Source organism: Trichoderma aggressivum (genome assembly GCF_033847375.1).
Source record: "Trichoderma aggressivum f. europaeum strain CBS 100526 chromosome Unknown scaffold_012, whole genome shotgun sequence".
Classification (NCBI taxonomy): domain Eukaryota; kingdom Fungi; phylum Ascomycota; class Sordariomycetes; order Hypocreales; family Hypocreaceae; genus Trichoderma; species Trichoderma aggressivum.
This window is the reverse complement of record NW_026946378.1, coordinates 84,014-106,348: the sequence shown is the minus strand read 5'-3', so window position 1 is coordinate 106,348 and position 22,335 is coordinate 84,014. Positions and strand designations below refer to the sequence as shown.

Genomic DNA, 22,335 nt, shown 5'->3' with positions numbered 1-22,335 from the left:
AGAGTTGGGTTGTAGATCGTATTAAAGAATAAAATTTCCGATACAACATCCACCAATGCGGCCGGCTCCTTTCGACAATGGACTTTTCTAGGCAAGTTCATTCGTCATCAGCCCCTGAAACGTCAGAAACAACGTAATTGCATATTCTCTGTTGAGAGGCTTGAATAGCGCTTACGTACAGTAGAGGCTCAGACTGGACGAGATGGTCTCCGCTATCCTCAACGATTTATACATTAATACTCGGCTGGGTAAAGTTCTCTCGGCTCATCTTAAGCTTACAGGCGGCCCCGCAGTTTCGACGTTCCGTGTATCCAAAAGGAGGAGAAGGAATCGGGGGCATCGGCGGGCGGCACTAACGAGACACCGCGTTTCCATCTTCAAAGTCTAACGCGGAACTTGGGCATGAACCTTGCCTATCAACCATCGACAACTCGCCAACATGAGTACCGCATCTACGGAAAACGCGGCATCCAATGACGAAGCTGGGGCTGCAAGTCCGACTGGGCTAAACCGCACTTGTGAGGTATGCCTTTACATTGATATCTATGTACCCTCTTCTCGGTACGTCACCGCAAGACGAGATGCTCACGTTGTATGATGATTCAAGGGCTGTCGGCAACGGAAGATAAAATGCATCAATGGATCGCGCCGCTCAGGTGCACAAAAGTGTGCTCGTTGTTCCAAATTGGACGTGGATTGCGTGTTTCGCCCTCCCGCCATTAGACGAAGGCGCAACAAGAACGACACAAGGATCAAAGCTCTCGAGCAGAAGCTACAAGAACTCCAAGATGCAATTTCTGAGACTCCGGCTCAACTCGATACGGAAATTCCATATCCAGATCCACTGGACTCTCAGTTCATGAATACATCTCTATTCTCCGACCCTCAGCAGCAATCGACTTCTCTAGGAGATTCATTACCGCCTTTGGGATTTGTATCAACAGGCGATCCTTATTTAACGTCAGACGATCCTGTTTCAGTCGGCTTGGTCAGCTCCGAATTCGCCCACGAAATGTTTTCGACTTTTTGCGTGAACATGGCATCTATTTACCCTCTGGTACTTTTTCCCTCACATTGGACTTGGCAGCATACCAGGAGCATCAAGCCTGCTCTTTTCAGGGCGGTTCTATCAGTTGCCTCAAGCAGTCATGAACCAGAATGTTGCAAGATGTTGTTTCGCGATACTGCCAAATATGTGGCTGAAGAAGTTGCCGTGCACGGTAACAGGTCTCTTGATTTGGTTCAAGCATACCTCGTTTTATCAGCATGGTATTTTCCCATGGAGAATTTTCAAAAGCTAATGTTCAGTCAATACGCAAATATGGCTGCCACATTGGTGTTGGACTTGAAGTCTTCAAATGACGAGCAGTACAAGATTCCATCGGCAAATGAGTCCTTTCTCCACTCAGAACAGTTGATCGAAACATGTAGAACATTTATAGCATGTTACTTTCTTTCTTCGAGGTACGTTCTAAGTTGTATCACGATGTAACAACCCCAATACTGACACGTACTCAAGTATGGCATTTTCGTGGCGACGTCCTTCGGTCCTCCGCCATGAACCTTGGCTCGACGATTGCATCAGTGTACTCGAGACAGCTCCAAACGTTCATCCAAACGACCGACGGCTCATAGAATGGACAAAGCTTCAGATAATTGCAGAAGAAAGCATGTCAGCGACCGGACTGTACAGCGGAGCCCATGTCAACTTCTCGGACGATAGCATCTGCCGGGTTCTGAAATATGGCGTGGATCGTGTGACGGCATGGAAGCGACAAGTTTCCACAGACATTATACACAGTAATGCATCCCAATTGGATTACCAAATTGCTTGATCATGGCAGCTAATGACAATTAGAGCCGATGATAATCCACTACCACATGATTTTGATAAGCCTCCATGAGCCGGCATTCTACGATGGGCATGACATGGAAGATTTCCGGCCGCCATACAAATTACGTCCTCTTCCTCTGGCCAAGAATCTGGACAACTATTATTCTTTAAACGTCGCCAACTCACTTGCACAATGCGTCGCGTCAGCGCAAAAGGTGATTCACACGTTTCTGGACATCCCAATCGAAATTCTCCAAATAATGCCAGTAATTGTCTTCACCAGAATCACATATGCGGCTGTGATTCTAATGAAGTTTGATGTTTCGGCTCGAGTGCCACAGAGTGTTGCATGTCTACTAGACGATATCGAGTTTAACCCAAAGGTGCTCTTGTTACAGTTGCTCAACAAACTGACGTTGGCCGAAGGAAGCAAGCGTCTTGTTGTGCCATCTGTCTTTCGTGGGGCGTTATCGAGGATGACGAGGTGGTACATTGATCAGTTTGAGAGCTTGCAGGCCCCAGATCAAGGCGATATTTTTGAACCTATGATGCATGTGGGAATCGATGCTCAGCGCAGTCCCGATACTGGTCTCAGTCACACTGGAAGTGTTACATCAGATACCAGCATTTTGCCGTTGCATCACTTCCATAAAGATTATTTATAGTCTCATATACCATTAAACACGTTTTGCGGTAATCATAGGATACACGTATTATAATCTTCAACTGAAAAGCCGCGTCTCCCTACGTTTAAATATGAATCTCTTAACGTTGTAGAAGCAATGTGATACCGAAGAGATTTAAAAAAAAAAAAAAAAGCGTAATAGATAGGTAGGCAAGGCAGTTAGACATTTCAGCTACTGCCGTACATGCGGACGAGACCAGCGATATGAATATGTGCGTTTGTTTCTCTCTCTATTCAGATGGAACGTTTATGAGGCAGCCTCAAAGAGAAAACTCTGACATTAGATCTTCATTCAATCTGTCGGCTCTTCAAATGTTAGATTCAATGATTCTAATACTGGTAGTAGTTATGCATCAAATTACGGCTGTGGCCTCTTAAGTGGCGATTTTATAAGCGCGGCTTTTAATAAAGACCGCCCTCCGTTCAAGCGCGGAAGTGACCCGGACTCCCCATCCCGATAACACGGAAACTTCTTAGAATGTCAGATCTGAATTAACTACCGAGCGCCGATTTCAATTATCAAATGTTGCATTACAATGCCGAATCATCTACGTTGGAGGCCAAGCCACTCTCAGCAAGACGTGTTGCCACGCGTGGCATTGTCGCGTATTGCGTGGCCGTCTTGTCTTTTAATAGCATCTAATGGTATATTAACAATTGCGAAGGCGTTGCATCTGCATATAAAGCGTCCTTCATCCATCACTATAACGATTGAAGCACGCATACTAACAAACGATTCTCTTCATACATCATCCAACACCAGTTCCAGCAGCCAATATGAAGTTCAGAGAAACTTTTTTGTTGGTCTTTTCCAGTGCAACTCACTTGGTGACTGCCAATCCCACGCCTTGCGACAATGTCACAGATGCGTCGACTTTATTACAGAGTGTCGTTGATTCAATTGGAGGATCAAAAGCCTTGAAAGAGGTTCAGAGATTGGTCTTCAAAGCCGAAGGGTAAGAATCTTACGTGACGGCATATCAGTTTTTACGCACACATGACAAATATTAACAAATACAGCATTTACCGATCTCAAACTCTCACGCAAAACTACAACCTCTATCACTCGGACCAGTCGGTTGCCGAAACAGGCTCGGAAACCTTGTCCTTTGACTTGTCCTCGGGATTGCGAGCTCGCATCGACCGATATTACCGATACAATGACTATTGGATCTGGTCCCAGCCTGGTCTAGAGCCCTCCATGAATTATACCATTGTCATGAAAGATGGTTCAGATGGCTTTGCCTGCTTCACAAAAGCACAAAACAACTTTTTCGTCGACGACCCAACCCAGACACTGGGATATGTCGATTCGTACCTAGCGGATTACTTGATCCACCAGGCACAGCAATTTGCCCTGCCTTGGTTGCTGCAGCAGATGAATTCGGCTTCATCTCGCCTCCATACATATGACATGGTGGAACCTCTGACGAACAATCGATTCAAAGTTTTGGAACTTGATGGTTCGGACTTTAGTCTAATTGTAAATGCCACGAGTCATAGGCCTTATAAGATCCGCTTCATGGAGAATCACGCGACGTTTGGAAAAGCTACCAATGACCTCTTGCTCTCGAATTACTCCGCCGTATCTTTTGACGACAAGTCCGGCCGCCGGCTTCAGTTGCCTTATCGTCTGCAAACAATTTACAACTCCACGGATGTTCTGGAAGATGTCAAGCTAGACAGCATCTCCATTAATCCACCGATGAAGTCTGGCTTTTTCGATCCCGTTTTGTCGCCCAAGGACACATCCACTCCTCAGGCACCGAAGCAAAGCACACTGTACCCTCGTTCTGAAGTCCACGAATTCTTTGAATCTGGTCTCTGGGGCGGCCCATTCGAATCGTTCTTCAACACTTCGGATGTTGTTGTTACGCATCCAATCCCCGACATCCCCCAGATTATGGCCGTCTATGTCGGCTACGCAGACTATGTGCAGCTTGTTCTCAACTTCACCGACGGTGTTCTCATTACCGATGCAGCGCCTCATCGATCTCGAATTCTTATCCAATGGGTCAAAGAAACACTCCATAAATCGGTTACACACATTGTCCCCAGTCATCACCATCGCGACCACGCCGGAGGTGTGCCCGATTATGTCGAGGCTGGCGCAGTAGTCGTCGTCCCTGAAGTGGCCAAGAAGTATTATTCCAACATCAACAACGGCAAGGTTAAATTCGCTACATACAATGAGAAGAATCCCTTTGTGCTCAAAGACGAACACATCCAATTTCGCTCGTTGTGGAGGGACGAGAATCCCCATGCTCGCGACTGGTCGTACGGTGTCGCAACTTCAGCCTGCCCAGCGAAGAATGAAGGAGTAGTCGCGTTTGTAGCAGACGTGTGGAGCCCTGATCCCGATGATGGGGGCATGGGAGATGCTGTGCGATTCGATATCGGGTATGCAAGACAGTGGCTGGATGCAGCTGTGGACGATGGGTTGCCAAGGAGCACCGTGGTAGTTGGGGCACACGGAGGAAACACCACGATAGACAAGCTGGAGAGTTTGATTAGCATTACTGGGTATGAGTATCCCAACTTGGAGACGAATGATTGGAAGGCTGGCGGTGCGCTTTGCAAACATCACTAGGTCTCGATGCTTGTTGAAGGGACAGGAACAGGTGAGGATTGTTTCATTCGCCAAGAGATGAGCAGTGCGTTTGTCTTGCCAATGAAGACCGGCCACTCCCTTTGTTTTTAATCATAATTACTATAAATCATCTCTTTTCTACTTTAGATTAGACCTTTTCTATCTTAGTTTACATATCATGTTTCATTACATTGACGTGGCACTACATCTTGTAGCTGATTCAACCTTGACGGCATTACAGAGTATAGCAGGTTATCATTACAACTGTGAATACGAATGCATATGGGCATGAATATGAAGTGACGAGTATGCATAAATCAATCAGCTGTACAAGACGAATTTATACAAACGTGCAAATATTCATTTCGCCTCTCTACCCTGCTAGACCTCCCTATTCACATCAAGTGACTCAAATGTCAGCTCTTCGATTGGCTTATGAGCTAGGTCACCAGAGGTCGCCGCCCGAATTCACGGTACACAAAGCCCGCTCGCCCTTGCATAAAGGATTCGACAGGGATGTCATGACAAATTACGAGTATCTCACAAATCGGTGACAGTCCAATGCGTCGAGAGGGCTTGATTTGGGCGTCACACTGAGACACCAATCAACGAGCCTCATCTGTGTCACATGGCAATATCCGAGCCTCAAGACGGGTAACACGATGTTTGCAAGATCCTAAAGTCCGATCTTTGCTGAGTAGAAAGCGGTTATTCCAAGAATCGCATCAGTCAACATCTTGAACGAATACGTAAGAGAGTTCGGATTTGAGATGATGAACAAACCATGTGAATGAGCACAATCAAATTACCATCTCGCACTAACCAGCCGTCAACCAGCCACCCTCATCAAAATCACGGTGCGGCTGATCGCCACCCCAAGACATTAGACTATGTCAAAGCGTCAAGGGAGAGCGGCTTCATAGATGCGGAGATCGGCCGTATCGCGACATAAAGATCCCTGCAGCCCGGGAGAGATGCGTGGAGCTCAGATCCAGAGAAGAGATTCGCCCACCGCGATTATTATACGTATGTCTCGGCCACAGCATTGTAGTATTGAGTTTATTGAAGCAGATAACCAATACTGCCCGGCTTCACGTGTCAGCCTCATGCAATCTCGCCCGATCGTGTTAGCCGCAATGCCAAGGCCAGACTTCCTTGTTCTTCCTTGTCACCTACCCTACTTCGTGGCCATGTTTTCTTTTTAATTTTTGCTTTCCCGGAACGCAGCTAATCCGTAAGACATGTCTTGGTTAATTGGACGCCCAACGAGACGGATTCCAGGTACTCGTCTCCCCGGCCTCCTTGCGTTGTTGATCTTAAAGGATAATACTACTACTTGATCTTGGTGTAATTTTGATCTGGATGACATGGGATGAAAAGTCAAACGCAATCTGCACGTTACTTGTAGGCAGCCCTTCTCATTGTCCCGCGTTGTGGAGGAGCTGTCATAAGAGACAGCCTCCGCACGCCCATGAACGCCAAGATGATGGCTCAAAATGTCTCTCATTACTCTAGGAAGAGTAACTAGTTGTGACACAGCATTTATTAGTCTGGTGATCTGCAAACCCAGAACAGAAGCCTTCTTCCAGCTTTGGGCCAGAGCACACACCCTATGTAAGGGAGGGAGAGTAGTAATACTTGGACAATCGTTGAGATGGATGTAATGACTGAGACCTATATCCCCTTGAGCCCCTTTCTGGATTTGTTAAATTGACTGCGCCTTGGATGATCATTTTTAACACTCTCATTGTTTAGTATTCACTCGTTACTGTAACTCTCCAAGAGAGGCTACCACGATGGTATCTGTTTACACTCTTCCGCCGAGTCCCGCTAATTGGGACAAGGTTGGCGTATTCTACATCTCTTGGTGTGCATCATGGACGACGTTCCTCATCACAGGCATGGTCTTCTGCTGGTATAACAGAAACCTTCCTGTGTTAAAGATTCGCGGCCTGCTACTGTCTTTCTCCGCCATTGCATTTCTTCACATATACTGGATCCTCGCACAGATCACATATCCCATCGGAGCAACCATGCCACTAGTCCTCGCATACGACATTCAATACTTCTTCATGAGTCTCTGGTTCCCTCTGGGAGTCGCACTCTTCCACGCGTCCAATCTCCGCTTCCTTCGCGTGGCAAGACTGCAGAAACAGTTTACTCATCCTTCCCGTCGGGTCGAGCCCGGCTGCAATGGCGCGAGAACTTCGTGGCTTTGTCGCCTAAGAAACATGGATCATACAAAGCGAGCCTTGCTTTTCATTGGCCTCGGAATGTTTGTCCAGGTGTGTTTGTCTAAGACTCCGCGTTGGCAAAGCGAGAGTTTTTCTTCTTCCCTTTGCTCACGTGCTAAAACGTTGCACTCAGGTCCTCCTCACCGTCGGTATGTGGGTAGCATGTCGAAAATACCATCCGACGTTTGGCATTCCTGGTACCGAACTTCGTGGCGCGACGATCCCCGAGCAGCTGGTGGACTTGGGTCGAGGGTGGGAATGGTGGCCGTCCGTCTTATGGCAGGTTGTCTGGACTTGGATCGTATGTCATGATTTATAACGACAAGGTTGCCGTGGCTAACTTCTTCTTAGATTGCGCCTTTTCTGATTTGGCGAGCATGGGGGATCCGCGATACCATGGGATGGCGCACACAAACGATCGGCTGCTGTATCTCCAAGTGAGTCGGCCGTTTTTCTCGAGATCTTGATGAAAGAGCTAACGATTCATCTAGCCTTCACGCGACGCCAATGTTCCTGATTTCGTCCTATGTTCCTGCCTTTGAAAAGGTTAATCGATACTTCACGCCCAGTCAATGGTGAGTACTTGCAAACGGATTGATTGAACAAAACACACGTACTGAAAACCCCATTATCAACACAGGATTCACCTCTCCATCCTCATGTTTGAAGTATTCACTGTCTTCGTTCCCGTCTTCCAGGTGTTCAAGTTTTGGCTTCGGCAAAGGAAAGCAGCGCGTTCAAATGCCAAATGGGGTTCTTCACCTGACGATACGCCGCCCAGCCCATCTTCTTCAGCAGACTGGATTTTCTCGTCCAATACCTCAAGCCCAAAGGGGAAAGCTATTGAAATGTTTCAGGAAGATCTCGGCGACCGCTTTTTAACCATGAGCGCCCTTGAACTGGTCCTCACCGAGGATCCACGTCCGCTGCAGGAATTCTCTGCACTAAGAGACTTTTCGGGAGAAAACATTGCCTTCTTGACCAGTGTCGCGAAATGGAAGTCATCATGGAGTGAGAAGTTGAGCAATCAACAGACACGTGAATTTTATAATGGCGCTCTGGAGATTTACGTCGACTATATCAGCCCCAGAGACGCCGAGTTTCCTCTAAATCTGGCCTCTGGCGAGCTCAAACGCGTCGAGAATATTTTTGAAAAAGCCGCTCGTATCGTTTGTGGAGAACATACTGTCAACCCAGCAACTCCATTCGATATTGAAGTGGCCCCTTTCCGGAGCTGCGATGCTGATGGTCCGTTCGAACTAACCACCAGGACCACTCCCAGGATGAAATATGACGGCGAGATTCCCGATGCTTTTGAAGTGACGGTGTTCGACAGCATACAGAGTCATATCAAATATCTGGTTTTGACGAATACATGGCCCAAGTTTGTTGAAGAGATGCAGGCTAGGAAACGACGATCGAGCGAAACGGCGCGGACGGTGAGAAGCGAGGGCACATGGAAGTCTGGATCAACAATCACGAACCGGATCAAATATCTGGTCCATCAAATAATTTAGACAAAACTGCATACATATGCTAATGCTAATGCATGCACCGTTGGGTTGGGCCATCCCTTAGTTTAAAGGTTAATACCACATACGAGTAGGTCTGTGGGTAATCACCTCATTTTCATGTCATCACAAGGAACATACATCTAGCATACATAGTAATAAAGTAGTCAGCATATTCGATGGAGACTGCGACACTCCGTGTGGAGCGTTCTTGATAGGAGCACATGTAAATCGGGCAACCAACCTAGTACAGCTTCAGCCCTAACATGCAGGTCCGTGGAGAGCATGATGCAAATGCCGATGGGTCGGAGCCGGTAGAAAGGAGGAGTTCTTAGAAATGAGCTGATTACCGACGTAGTGTTGGAGACGGTAACTTTTGGCGCAACGGGAAAATCCACCATTGGTCAGCCGTCTAATTTTCCGCCTCTGATTCCATTGCTGTGGATGTTGGACATGGATCCATTTTCTCGATAGAGTTAAAGCTTTAGAGCATCCCTCGGGCCTTGTACCTTATTTGGCTTACGAGATCCTTTTTTGATTACTACTGCGCATCTAAAGATGCCAGAGGCTATAGAGTTGCACGGCAACAACACTATCAACGCCCTCTCCTACGGGGTAATTAGCCGAGTATGTAATCGGTGTAGATGTTGACGGTGTTTACTAATGACAGGCTGTCGAGCTATTACCAATGCAACTAGGTTACCGAATGAGCGGATCGGAGGAATAGTTGTCTCGGGATATAAGTATAACAACTAACAACTCCCAGAAGCAATTGCAACTCCATCCCTCAAGTTGTCTGTCTTCAATAACTCAGCAGCTCTCCATTCATTACCATTAACAAGATGCTCTTTACTCGGCTAATTCCTCTTTTCGCTGCGGCCGCTCAGGCATTGCCGCAGCCGGCTTCGGCCCACTGTCGGGATATTCAAATCCCAATTACTGTCTCGACGCCTCGCTTCATTGTGACAGCGTCTCTTAAGGATGATTGGGATGTAGCTGCTCTGACTCTCAACCTTACCCGTCGAGATGCAGGATACTCGGCCGATCCTCTCCCCATCAATGGGAACACATCTTATGATGTGAAGAGCACTTACACCGTCGGAGCTACCTTGTGCGGCAACGGAGGCCCCACATTGGTGCTCACTCACGGCATCATCGAGTCCAAGCTGTGAGTCTTCATACGAGATCTATCCATTGTGAAGATGTATGATTCTAACAGCTTTTGTGCAGTTACTGGAACCCAAGCTTCCCTGGAAGTGCACAGTACAACTTCATCAACGCTGCCGTTGCCGCCGGTTATTCAGTTCTTAGCTACGACCGCATTGGCGTTGGCTCATCGCCCAAGTAAGTTGACGCCGGTAAAAATCCCAAGTCTATATACTAAACATTCCAAAACAGGGTCAACTCCTTGACAGACGCACAGTTCCAAGTCGAGGTCGCCGTCCTGCAGGGTCTCGTCAACTATGTCAAGACCAAAGCCCATGCTACCAAGGTCGTCCTCATCGGCCACAGCTACGGCTCCTACATCTCCTCTGCTGCTGCCTCAAACATCGCCGTCGATGGCCTCGTCCTCACCGGCTTCAGCGGCACCTTTGACTACTTCCCCCCCTTTCTCGCTGGAGCCAGCCTCCGCGTTGCCCGATCCCAAAACCCCCTGCGCTGGGGAGCTCTTGATTCGGGATACCTGACCACCGCGGATTTGTACTCCGAGACTTATGTCTACTACGCTACCCCTTACTTTGAGCGCAAAGTTGCCGAGTACACCTTCAACGTTGCCAGCCAGCCCTTTGCCGTCGGCGAACTCCCATCCCTCCTCGCCACGACCATCCACTACGAGAACATCAAGGCGCCCGTTTACGTTATCCAGGGCCAGTTTGACGTTTCCGCTTGTGGTGGAAACTGCGTTGGCGTTGTGAACAACACCAAGACTATCTTCACCGGCTCCAAGGCGCTTGAATACGTCGAGGATTTGCCTGCTGGGTGAGTAATTCGTCTTGAATGTCTTCTCTACAAGTCATCAATCGCTAACAAGGCTGCAGACACAACCTCAACTTCCACAAGGTCGCTCCTCAGGCGTTCCAGAAGATCTTTTCCTTCTTGAGCAAGCACGGGGTGAAGGCTTAATTGGCATCTCTCCAGTATATCGGGGCGATGATTATTCTTCTTGTATCTTCTTATAGATAGTTTTTAATGCATATCTTGAATATGATAGAATTTTAAAATATGAAGCGTGGATTTTATAAAACATAAGATTGCAAAGTAGAGCTTCGAGTCTACAATTCGTCTCATTCAATTTTCTACACACTAGAACAGCTAAGGAACAACCACTGCTCTCTCATGCTGTGTTATGTCGAAGCTTATAATTTGCCAGCTGTGGCGGCGGGATCCGTCGTGGCATCGTCTTCTCCCAAGCACTCATGGCTTGTAGAATCTTTCCCTCATCCCCAGCTTTTGCCACAATGGCCACGCCATATGCTCTACCATTGTAGTTGTCAGCATAACCCAACGGCGCCACTCCAGCAGGGTATCCCGCCGCAGCAGCAACGGTGACAATCCGCCCGTCTAATGGTCCTATGAGCACTTCGGCCCCTGTCTCTTCAAAGATTCGGTCAAATCCGTCGTCTTTGGCCATCTTGCGGATGAACGAGACAATTTCGTGCCGCTTCTCCACTGTTAGGTTGCTCTTCAATGTATTCTCGAGCTGCTGTTGACCCGGAAATTCTGTGGCGTTGTTAGCTTCTGGCTTGTTGCAACGGCTTGTCTCGTTTAACCGATGTCGCTTACCTAGCGGGAGTTCCAAGTCTTTGTGGTCAGAGTTCCACTGTATCAGCTGCTCAACTGTGCGTACCGAGGACTCGGTGTACTCATTGAGGAAAGAGTTGACTTCACTGCCAAGATATGAGTTCCATACAGTTTCAAGAGCGTCCTCACCCTCCCAAGTGATCTCATCAACTTGTGGCAACACGACACTTTCCGTCACTTCTGCCCCAGACTCCCGGATAATAGCTACAGCTTGGAGAAACTCCGAAATCTTTCAGATGATGAATGTCAATATTACAATAATTTGCCTAAATGATCAACATGACTCATACTTACTTGTTTTTCGCGGACTATTTCGATCCGTTCGCAAACAGCTGGATGGAGCTCCCACTTCCCGGGATCCACAAAGGCAGCTTTCTGCCCTGCCCACGTCTTTGTCAGATAAGAAGAGTAATCTTGCTCCATTATAGCTCCGATAAAGTTAGCAAGGTCTCCGGAGCTTTTGGCCATTTCGCCAAGACTATCCGTAATTGGAGATTGTGGTGATGTCCCCTTTGTGTCTAATGCTCCAACGGTAACTTTCATTGCATATAGAGAGGCCCTTCCAGCTGGCTGTGTGATGGATCCGTCAGATTCGGTCCCCAATGCTACGGGTGCGAACCCAGCGGCCACGGCTACGGCAGATCCAGATGAAGAACCACATGGAGTGCTGTGTCCTAAAATCTTGTCTCCAGGCACATAGCCACCCTTGACATATGGTGACTGTGTCTGGTCGCCGACTGCTGACCACCCGGTTACCATTCCGAATCCTTTTGAGCCAGCCCATTCCTGACAAAAAGAAACACAAGTCAACATCTGCAGCCCAGGAGAGTGCCCCCACGGATGTACCTACAGATAGATTGGCTTTCGCAATGATAATCATGCCAGCCTTCACAAGACGATCTACTATTGGAGCGTTTGGTGCCTTGGCTCCAACAAGAGCATAGGAGCCGCACGTAGTGTCCATGCCGAGTGAAGAGCCAGTCATTACATTGTCTTTGACGACAACTGGGATTCCGTGCAGAGGACCGCGTATGTTGCCAGTGGCTCTTTCTGCATCAAGAAGTCTGGCTTGTTTAGCAACGATGTGGTATGGCGCGGTGGAAATGATTGCATTCAACTTCAGACCGTTGTTGTTGTGCTGCTCAATCTGACCAAGATAAACATTGATCAAATCTAGGCTAGTTAGGCTACCTGATGTCAGAAGCTCCTGCAGTTCCTCGGCCGTGGTAGTCAGCGGATCGATTATGCCATATGATGCGTTAGAGATGATGCGCTCGGGGGTTGGGGGCGCTTCGACACCCATCTTTAAAATGGTTAGGGATACGTTCAGTAGTAGATAATGATCAAAATAAAATAAATAATCATAAGAATCTATGAAGATGAACCAAATCTATGAAAAGATCAATTGGCTCATGTTCCTGCAGAGACAGTGATGATCAGATACTTAAGAGGGGGCTCACGTAGGAAAGGATGGGTTGAGACAAGGGAGCCTTGAGTTCCAATGCTCCTATGTGACAGCGAGGCAACCTATTGCTCGGTTATGCCCTATAACCTCAACACAACGCGGCATTTTTTTTGTAATAATACAAGGAATGTTGAATGATCCTTCCAATGCGCTGTCTTTGTCCAACCGCACATGATAACACCCAACGGCGTCCGTGTTATATCCTCACATGATGTCCGCGGCCAACAACACCCAGCCTTAAATCAAGATAGCGCCCAACTTCCTCAGTGCCGATCTTTGTAGTGACCATGAATCGAGCGCCCCAAGGATCATGTTGTCTCCGCCACATACGGTCTACAGTATTTTGCGTGGCGTCATATTCCTCTTACTCGTTATGTGCTCTATAGCGTATTTCTTTCGTCTGGCCTGGCCATTCTCGTGGCCCTCAGGGACTCCACGGCCATCGATTAATCTGCTGACAGCAACCGCAGAAGATCTCCAACAGCTCTTGGAGGCTGGCGAGCTCACGAGCGTTGAATTGGTCGATAGATGCTTCGCTCAGATTGATAGGCATGACGATTATCTCAAGGCCGTTCTACAGAGAAATCCACATGCCAGGGCCGTGGCGACTGCCCTAGACCTCGAACGCAAGAATGGCCACCTGCGTGGGCCCCTTCACGGGATCCCCATCCTCATCAAGGTATTCTTCACCTTCACCTGACTTACTCGATTTACATGTGCATGGCAAGAATAACTAGTTCTTAGGACAATATCGCAACCCACCCAAGTCTGGGAATGAACACTACGGGAGGCAGTCTTGCCTTGCTTACATCGCGACCGTCAAAGAGCGCTGAGGTTATAGACAGAGTGAGTCGTTGGACACACCTTCTCCACTCCACTGCGGCACATTTACACCTCCAGCATGTCTTCTTCTCTTTCTGGCCTTTAATATCATCAAATGCAGTCGGCAATGAAATATTTCTAGCCCTATGACTACCAGTTCCAACACATTTGTGTTCCTGTCTAACCTCAGTGCGAAAAGAAATTCTAACAAAATGCAGATTCTGGAAGCAGGGATGATTATCATAGGGAAAACACAGTTATCAGTGAGTACTTCCTTGAACTGGCTATATAAACCGTATCTAATATATAGATCACCAGGAACTCGCTGGGTTCAAGTACGCAACTGACACGGCTTCATCCAGCTTTGTCCAACTACTTGACCTTTCTCCGTACGGTGACTAATACTGTCTTGCAGAGGTTCAAGTATCATGCCTGGATGGTCGGCTTTAGGCGGTCAAACGCAATCTGCATACACTACCGGTGATGTAAATTTGACCGACGGTGTCCTTGGGCACTCGGTGAGTAGCGGGAACTGAATACTCATTAGCCGAGACGATATGTGTCAAGAAGATGGCAAACTTGACGTCCTACAGTACTTACTAACGTTGTCAAACGTCTATAGTCACCCTCTGGCTCATCAACGGGCTCTGCCGTTGGCGTCAGCGCAGGGTATGCCCCCCTGGCGATAGGAACGGACACTGGAGGGTCTTTGATCACACCGAGCACCCGAGCGGCATTATACACTCTCCGGCCAACGATGAATCTGGTCCCACAAGATGGCTTGATACCTCTATACCATTTATTCGATACTGTGGGACCGATGGCGAAATCGCCTTCTGATCTGGCAAACCTTTTGGATGTCTTAACCACTCCAAAGGGAAGCAAAGAGAGAAAGCTTTATTCTCAAATGATGGCTCATGACTTTAGAGATTTCAAAATTGGGTGTCTCTCTCCAGGAACATGGTTTTTCGACTCTGATCTACAGCGCCCAGTGCCAGAAGCCACGGCGCAGATAGTAAGATGATTGAAAGCTGGAATTTGTTACAGTCACTAAACAAAAATCTCTAGAAAAAAGACACCCAAGCAGCCTATGCAAAGATGGCACTTACGGCAAAGTCCTTGAAAGAAGTAGGACTTGTATCCATCGATGCATTTGAAGTGAATGGGCGGCATAGTTTCTACGATATTCAAGGTAAACAGCCTCCCGCTCGACTGCCACGGAAATATGATCTAACTTGTTCAGCGGCTCGGTTTAAACCCACATTTGAGGGTTACCTTGGAACCCTCGAAGATTCCCAAGTGCGGAGCCTGGATGAACTCATAAGATTCAACCAGAAACATGCAGAGAAAGCGCTTCCACCAGGCAGGTCGTCATTCATCCCACAATCCCCTAGTTCCTCACTGACCGTGCTCAGGCTATGACAACCAAGATCAGCTCCAGAACGCCGTCACAATGACAATGTCCGATGAAGAGCATGATTTCCTCCTAAGGCATGCGCGCAAAGTTGGCCGAGACATTGGCATTGACAAGACACTTGAAGAATATGACGTAGATCTAGTCATTGCGCCAGCTGACTCTCCCGTAAACCTATTGGTGTCGGCTGCCGGTATGGTTCCAGGACACCCAAGTTGCTCGTAGGCATTATCTAACCATGGACAGGCTACCCCTCCGCAACGATGCCATTGTCGTACCTCGAGTACAACGGCCGACCAATTGGCTTGGTTGCATTTACGACTGCTGGGGGCGAAGAAATGCTGTTGAACTTTCTGCGTGCGTACGAGAATACCTTTCCAAGACGATGCCCCCCTAGCCTCCTCTAAATCAAGACGTTGTACAATAAGAAGCAGTAAGGAAAGTCACTGCGGTTGTAGTTATGCTAGCACCACGCTTCTATAATACATAATCCCGTCAAAATACTCTAATGATCCAGCGCAAAAGCAGCAGCTATCCGTGAACTGTCAAAATACTCCCGGTACAGAACAATCTTGCCACTCTCAGCGCGGAAATACGACACGTAGTTCTGCTTGTACTTTTTCCCCGTCATCGTTACCGTTCCAGTCATGGTGAATTCGACAAAAGCGGCATCCTCGCCATTGATGGGATAAATCTTTTTGATTTGGACATTAAAGTCATCGCCCATACTGCCGACGAAGCCCGCTACCGAAGCGCCAATAGCCTCGAGTCCCTCTACTTTGGTTGGGTGGGGATGAGGCGAGTTTGGCATTTCTGCCACGGCGTCGGGGGCGTATAAGCTGAGCCATGCTTGTTGGTCGACCTTGAGGGTCTGGAAGTGCTTTTCGACGAGTTGCGCTGCGTTCATACTGGAAAGCTGCAGTAAACGATATGAATTGGGTGTCAACTGAGATGAGTGTGCGCGTGAAGATCTAATGCCTCACCTTGGTGAGAAGAAATGTGATTAAACCGAAGATGCTATTCGCCTGAGGAAATTTTGGTGAGAAGGGAGCTATAACGGGCTATATCTGCCACAATATCTAGTATGGGCAGAGGTGGATTTAATAGTCCTCGCAGAAGGATCTAGTCTTGGGCTTTGCTACGACTACCGTCGAGCCTTGGCTGATGATCCATAGTGGAAGGAATATTGAGTGATTCTCCGCTCGTTGGTCAGAAAATGACATTCATGGTCTGGTTTATTCGATTGGATATGGTTAGTAGAGGGCATTGTGCCTGTATTAAGCTTAAGTTGTGCAGCGCTTGTTCATGGTTGATCCCTTCAGCCAAGAGGAGTCTAGTTTAGGATAGAGCAGGTCAGATAGCTGGGGGATGATGATGTGAGACTGGCTTGTAACGAATGCAGCTAACTCCCAGCAACTGTATCACGCGTTGATTCTGGTTGTGTCAATACATATTCGGTTCGTTTCCGCTTTCTCAATTGGTACGAATGAAGCCATCGCCTCTCTATCAAATGCAGACCTTTCCTAATATGTCTGGCTAGTTATAGCTGTAGATCAACTCCACCGGAGGTGTTTGACAGTAGATACCGCGCATATCTCCTTACAAGATGTCGTCATGAGAATCAGTCCCGTTATAGCGGTAGAGAAGCATGGTATTCAGCTATGGAGTCGGCACTGGATCCTCATTTTCACATGTGCGAGCCGAGACGGGCCCTGTCAAGACACAATGATGTCATCCTTGGAGATTAGGTAAGTCAAGTCAGCGTAGACTCTGAAGCTGTACAGAATGAGGTACCCAAGCAGGCACAAGCTGTACTGTGCTGTGCTCTGCTCATCTTTGATTGTAACACGTTGCACATAAAGGCACAATCGAGTCAGAAATGGCCGGGCAAAGCACAGACAGGTTCCCGTTGATGCTATTTTAAGAAGCCGCAAGCAGCTGTGCTTTGCATTGTCAATCGCCTATTTAGGCACCGTGTCAATAGACATTAAACACTGTCCGTCACCCTGGGAGCTTTGCTGCATTTCTGTCCAATGACATGCCAGTCGCGTTCGTGTCCTTTTTGCTGCATCATCCAATCTTATCGCCCTCTTCGCTTCTCTTCAACTAACCGTCCGTCCTTTCGATCTTTTCTTATCTGGACGCCGGATCGCGCAGCCGCCGCTTAGATCAATCTCCGCTTCTTCTTCTTTTCTCTTTTCTTTTCTCTTCTCTTCTTTTTCTTCTTCTTCTTCTGACCGCTCGCTCTCCGGGTCCCGGAGGCACTCACAATCCGCCGCCATGGTGCTCAACGTCTTTCGCATTGCTGGTGAGTAACGGCGTGGATGCTCTGCTCTGCTCTGCTTGGCGACGAGCCGACATGGATAGACGCAGATGCGCTAACGCAGGAACAGCGGATTTCTCGCATCTGGCGAGTATCCTCATCTTGCTGCACAAGATGGTGCAGCTCAAGGTGCGTCTCTCCATTGCTGCCGCTGCTTTCGCCTCTCTCCAAGCTCGACTGACTCGGCGCCTTGTAGAGCTGTTCGGGCATCTCCTTCAAGTCGCAAGGCCTGTATCTGCTCGTCTACCTCACTAGATACCTCGGTATGCCTCTCACCAGCCATCAACACCGTCCAATGGCAACCCAGAATCGACCTGGCTAACACAGGGCAGATCTCTTCTCGACCAACAGCATCTACAACTTCGTCTTCAAGGTCCTCTTCATCGGCTCCCAGGGCTACATCATCTACCTCATGACCAACGCCTACAAGCCCACCAACGATGTCAACGTCGACACCTTTCGAGTGCAGTACCTCCTTGGCGGCGCCGCCATCCTCGCCGTCGCCTTTCCCTACTATTACACGCCCGCCGAGATCATGTGGGCCTTTTCCATCTGGCTCGAGTCCGTGGCCATCCTCCCGCAGCTGTTTATGTTGCAGCGCACTGGCGAGGCAGAAACCATCACGACTCACTACCTCTTCGCCCTCGGACTCTACCGCGCCCTCTACATCCCCAACTGGATCTACCGCTACGTCGCAGAGCCCAACCATAAGGTGGATTGGATCGCCATTGTCGCCGGCCTGATCCAGACGGTTCTCTACAGCGACTTTTTCTACATCTACTACAACAAGGTTCTCAAGGGCAAGAAGTTTAAGCTGCCTGTCTAAGCGGCGAAAAGGCTTTTGCTGGGTGCTTTAAAAAAAGGGAAGTGACGGTGTTCCCCTGTCACAGGGGATTGGGACAGGTCATCACTCTGGGGCTTGCTCAAGGTGATGACAGCTTCATAGCAGACCGTGGTGAGGACTTGTTAGTCACCGCAAACAGGGAAGCTCTACGGCTACGACAGTGTACGGGATGAAACAGGTAGTCTTAAGGGGGGGAATGATTGCATCGGCGGCGTTTGATGGTATGCTCGGTTTGAGGCAGTAAGGGAAAGGGCGTCATCTCTTAATATGAGGATTCCGTGAGTTTGGGCCATGTACGTTGCGGACGAAAACAAAAATTAGAGGGCAATCAATTGAATGTGTTTGAATCTGGATGGGGGGCGGCACACAGGTCGAGCTATGTGATGAACGTGGCTATGCGCATCCAGCATTGAATAGAGCCGCAATAAAAGATACGGACGCGTTAGAAAAATAACTGAATTTATTAACACAATTATCATGCAACTGGAAATGGAACACTCGGGTTGATGCTGCAAACAAATAAACATTTTAATGAGGCGCTTTGAGTTTGGCAGCTCAGAGGTCATGCCCATCACGTGATAGTCATTCATCATCAACCTCGCCATCCTTCAACCCTCAACATTCACGCTCCATCTCCAGCACATTCACTCCCCTCCCCGCGTCAATCAACCCCGGGATCCGACTTCACCATGGACAGCGACGCGCCGGAAAACGTCGAGAAGCAGATTGCCCCCGAAAACGGGCCCAGCGACGCCGTGCCCGACCCCATAGCGCCCGGCCAGGATCTGAGCAAGCTGCCCACGCGAAAGGACGTTTCCCTGCGAGAGTTTCTCAATAAGATTGACGATTATGCCCCCATTGTACGTCTCTCTTCTGTCGCGCAATACGGAGATTGCTCGCTTCTTGATGGATTGTGTGTTGCTGACCCGTTGCAGATTCCCGATGCAGTGACGCACTACTACATGACCAAAGCTGGTCTTCCTCCTCCCCCCCAGACAGATCCCCGTCTCGCTCGTCTTCTCGCGCTCGCCACGCAAAAGTTCATCGCCGACGTCGCGGCCGACGCGTATCAGTACAGCCGCATCCGCGCGTCCAGCAACACAAACAACCCCATGGGCACTCTCGGCGCCGCAGCCGGATTCCCGATCCCTGGCCAGCAGTCCGGCCAGCCGGGTAGCAAGGAGCAGGGCAAGGGGGGACCTTTGGGTATCCAGCGACCGGGCTTTGGAGGTGGTGGCCAGGGAGGAAGCCAGAACAGGACGGTGTTGACGATGGAGGACCTGGGAATGGCGGTTGGCGAGTATGGCGTCAATGTCAAGAGGAGCGAGTTTTACCGATGAGGGGGGACGATGACTGTTGCTTTCTGGGGCTCAGTGTGGGAGGAATACACGGGATATAAATGACTGCGGCTGCAAGACTATATCGAGAATATTTGTTACATATGGCGTTGGGGGGGATGATGGCGTTGGAAACGGGTTAATCCAGGGCAGGCCTACTAGGTCTCAAGTTTCGTTGGTCCAACACAATACGAGCTGCTTTATTTCTGTTTTTTTAATTTCCATTTTGATTCCCAATTTCTGCTGTGCCAATGATTCAAAGCATGCGATAAGTCGTGGCATTATGGCGTTGATACAAGTAATTGTACATGTTCATCCTCTCTCCTCCATCTCCTCCACTCCTCGTCTATTTCCTGTCCCAAATATTCGGTTTTCGCGTGCTATGCATCCAAATTAGCCATCCACACCCACCAACGACAATCCCAAGTTACTCACGGCGCAAATTCTCCCAGCTTGTGCCCCACCATGTCCTCCGTAATCGTCACATGGTGGTAATCCTTGCCATTGTGAATCTCAAAGTTGAGGCCGACAAAGTTGGGCAGGATGGTCGCTGAGCGGGCCTGTGTTCGGACGGGAGGGACTTTGTCGTTGGGTCCCTTGGGGAAGACGATGGAGAGGCTGTAGAAGTGACAGGATGCGTGAGTGAGTGGCTTCTTTGATTGCTTGGAGGGGCGATTCTTACGGGACGAGGTTTGGGCCTGTGAAGATTTGGAGTTAGCGATTGTTTAGGTATTTTTGGGTACTTGGGGAGAGTGGATGTTACCTTTCCAAACGGAACGCTTGAGAAGCGCTCGAGTGGGCAGCATTTTGGCTGTGTTGCGATCTGGGGATATCCGGCTGGATGGCTATTGGTGGTGATGATCTAGAAATCTTCAAGAGCAATTGGGTCACGTGATGGGACGTGGTGACATGTGCTGGGTCCACTCTGTCGATTTTGGTGCGAAATCCTGGTGCTTTATTAGCGGCCAACTTATTTCCATCTAAGTACAAGCAAAGAGAATCATGGATGTCCATCATCTCAACTCTTACTCCAATCGCGTGCTCATCTCTTTGATCAATTCACACGCAAATTCTGGTGTTTCGCAGATCATGTCCAGAAATCCTTGGCCCTCGCATAGATTTTCTACAGTGCAGGCGCAGAAATCCTTCAATAGAGTACGCAGCTTGTCGTTCTCCAACGTGTTCTGGAACGAGTATCTCACCAGGCCAACGAGGTCCCCCATGCGTTCTGGATAGAGCGTAAACTCCTTCAATGTGACCCAGAGTTTATGCGCAGAGAGATCGCGCAGCTCATTAATATCGTACTTGTCCGCCAAAACGTAGAGCCGAGCGTGGGAGAGAAAGACTCCGCTGTAGTCCTCACAGCTCTCGGTGTTCTTGCGAGGGACGAAGGGGGTAGCAGGAGGTGCATATGCAGAATTATTGTTGAATTTTTCAACCATTGCCTTCCTTTTCTGCATGCCACCGCCTCGGCATTTCTGACATTGATAGAATTGGTATGTACTACAATAAGAATCGCGACAGCGGAGGGTGATAAAGCTGTTACGACAAGTACTGCAGGTTGCATTGATGGTTGAAGTCGCATTCTGCCCACAATGTGAGAAGGGGGGTTTTACTTTGGTGGAATTGAATGTAGCGAGGCAGTCAGCGACGGGCTCTGTCTTGCTAGGCGTTGCAATTTTTGTATCCTGCGTAGAATTTGCAATTTGGGAGGCGTCTAGAAGGATTTCCGGCTCTTCAGGCTTGTAATCTCCTGTGTAAGCCCATTCACCAAAGCGGAGGAAGGTTTTCTCATCGATGTCTTCCCAGCAAACACAATGCTCTTGCGACTCTTTCATGCCCCCATTCAAGAGTTTGTCAAGAGTCTTGGAAAGTCTTGTTATCGCAGCCTCGTGCATTGTGAATTGCTTCTTCTTAGGCCCGACGACGAAGTTGAATGGCTTCGAGGCCAGAATGCTAATCCCAGAGTCAACATCAAATATAGCCATCATGCCAAGCAATCCCATTGACAAACCTCTCATACTTGTTGTCCATTTTTCTTGGCAGTTACAAAGCTTGTATGCGAGTGGGTACCAGAGGTTGAGATGATACCAGATCCTGCGAATGGGATATAGATGGTTGAAGGTCTGAGAGTCGGCATCATACTTCTGGGGCATGTGGCCTCTATTTATGCTTCAAAATATTTAATTGTGAAGCCAACATGAAATGAATGACGCATCAAAACATTCGCCAGTTAATGTCGTCAGGCAAGTTGCAGCTGCGGAAGGCCTACAGTCCCGGCTTGGATGAGTGAATGCTGGCCTCCGAATACAATCACAAGCATGGCAGGACATGCTGCATTAATTAATGATTTGATCAGACAATTATCTCTCTCTCCATTACGGACACCTGCAGTAGCACCGGCAAAATACCGATGCACTTTACTCCAATGGAATTTTGATCAGCCGTCATTGTCGGCCTCCCACCTTGATGAA

The 22,335-nt window shown here is 48.6% G+C and overlaps 11 protein-coding genes across 11 annotated transcripts; 7 read left to right on the top strand and 4 right to left on the bottom strand.

Moving 5' to 3' along the window:
- Positions 1-439: 439 nt before the first annotated feature.
- Triagg1_3925 (uncharacterized protein) lies at positions 440-2,499 on the top strand (the record flags this gene model as incomplete). Its single annotated transcript, XM_062898271.1, has 4 exons — positions 440-561; positions 724-1,464; positions 1,520-1,800; positions 1,859-2,499. The coding sequence occupies 4 exons, from the start codon at positions 440-442 to the stop codon at positions 2,497-2,499; spliced, it is 1,785 nt and encodes a 594-aa protein (XP_062756945.1).
- Positions 2,500-3,516: 1,017 nt separating this feature from the next.
- Positions 3,517-5,109, top strand: Triagg1_3924 (uncharacterized protein; the record flags this gene model as incomplete). Its single annotated transcript, XM_062898270.1, has 1 exon — positions 3,517-5,109. The coding sequence occupies one exon, from the start codon at positions 3,517-3,519 to the stop codon at positions 5,107-5,109; it is 1,593 nt and encodes a 530-aa protein (XP_062756944.1).
- Positions 5,110-6,905: 1,796 nt separating this feature from the next.
- Triagg1_3923 (uncharacterized protein) lies at positions 6,906-8,860 on the top strand (the record flags this gene model as incomplete). The annotated part of the gene is made up of 5 exons (XM_062898269.1): positions 6,906-7,394; positions 7,477-7,644; positions 7,695-7,780; positions 7,835-7,918; positions 7,984-8,860. The coding sequence occupies 5 exons, from the start codon at positions 6,906-6,908 to the stop codon at positions 8,858-8,860; spliced, it is 1,704 nt and encodes a 567-aa protein (XP_062756943.1).
- An 836-nt stretch (positions 8,861-9,696) lies between these two features.
- Triagg1_3922 (uncharacterized protein) lies at positions 9,697-10,978 on the top strand (the record flags this gene model as incomplete). The annotated part of the gene is made up of 4 exons (XM_062898268.1): positions 9,697-10,022; positions 10,085-10,198; positions 10,253-10,834; positions 10,894-10,978. 4 exons carry the CDS (start codon positions 9,697-9,699, stop codon positions 10,976-10,978), a joined length of 1,107 nt encoding a protein of 368 aa, XP_062756942.1.
- A 211-nt stretch (positions 10,979-11,189) lies between these two features.
- On the bottom strand, positions 11,190-12,959 carry Triagg1_3921 (uncharacterized protein; the record flags this gene model as incomplete). Its single annotated transcript, XM_062898267.1, has 4 exons — positions 11,190-11,575; positions 11,639-11,885; positions 11,951-12,442; positions 12,507-12,959. 4 exons carry the CDS (start codon positions 12,957-12,959, stop codon positions 11,190-11,192), a joined length of 1,578 nt encoding a protein of 525 aa, XP_062756941.1.
- Positions 12,960-14,371: 1,412 nt separating this feature from the next.
- Triagg1_3920 (uncharacterized protein) lies at positions 14,372-15,764 on the top strand (the record flags this gene model as incomplete). Its single annotated transcript, XM_062898266.1, has 6 exons — positions 14,372-14,461; positions 14,566-14,958; positions 15,012-15,135; positions 15,187-15,242; positions 15,379-15,550; positions 15,604-15,764. The coding sequence occupies 6 exons, from the start codon at positions 14,372-14,374 to the stop codon at positions 15,762-15,764; spliced, it is 996 nt and encodes a 331-aa protein (XP_062756940.1).
- Positions 15,765-15,862: 98 nt separating this feature from the next.
- Triagg1_3919 (uncharacterized protein) lies at positions 15,863-16,264 on the bottom strand (the record flags this gene model as incomplete). The annotated part of the gene is made up of 1 exon (XM_062898265.1): positions 15,863-16,264. The coding sequence occupies one exon, from the start codon at positions 16,262-16,264 to the stop codon at positions 15,863-15,865; it is 402 nt and encodes a 133-aa protein (XP_062756939.1).
- A 1,373-nt stretch (positions 16,265-17,637) lies between these two features.
- On the top strand, positions 17,638-18,506 carry Triagg1_3918 (uncharacterized protein; the record flags this gene model as incomplete). The annotated part of the gene is made up of 4 exons (XM_062898263.1): positions 17,638-17,665; positions 17,751-17,809; positions 17,877-17,943; positions 18,013-18,506. 4 exons carry the CDS (start codon positions 17,638-17,640, stop codon positions 18,504-18,506), a joined length of 648 nt encoding a protein of 215 aa, XP_062756938.1.
- A 707-nt stretch (positions 18,507-19,213) lies between these two features.
- Positions 19,214-19,864, top strand: Triagg1_3917 (uncharacterized protein; the record flags this gene model as incomplete). Its single annotated transcript, XM_062898262.1, has 2 exons — positions 19,214-19,384; positions 19,460-19,864. The coding sequence occupies 2 exons, from the start codon at positions 19,214-19,216 to the stop codon at positions 19,862-19,864; spliced, it is 576 nt and encodes a 191-aa protein (XP_062756937.1).
- A 343-nt stretch (positions 19,865-20,207) lies between these two features.
- Positions 20,208-20,667, bottom strand: Triagg1_3916 (uncharacterized protein; the record flags this gene model as incomplete). The annotated part of the gene is made up of 4 exons (XM_062898261.1): positions 20,208-20,241; positions 20,297-20,479; positions 20,544-20,559; positions 20,625-20,667. 4 exons carry the CDS (start codon positions 20,665-20,667, stop codon positions 20,208-20,210), a joined length of 276 nt encoding a protein of 91 aa, XP_062756936.1.
- A 219-nt stretch (positions 20,668-20,886) lies between these two features.
- Triagg1_3915 (uncharacterized protein) lies at positions 20,887-21,895 on the bottom strand (the record flags this gene model as incomplete). The annotated part of the gene is made up of 2 exons (XM_062898260.1): positions 20,887-21,817; positions 21,876-21,895. The coding sequence occupies 2 exons, from the start codon at positions 21,893-21,895 to the stop codon at positions 20,887-20,889; spliced, it is 951 nt and encodes a 316-aa protein (XP_062756935.1).
- Positions 21,896-22,335: the final 440 nt, after the last annotated feature.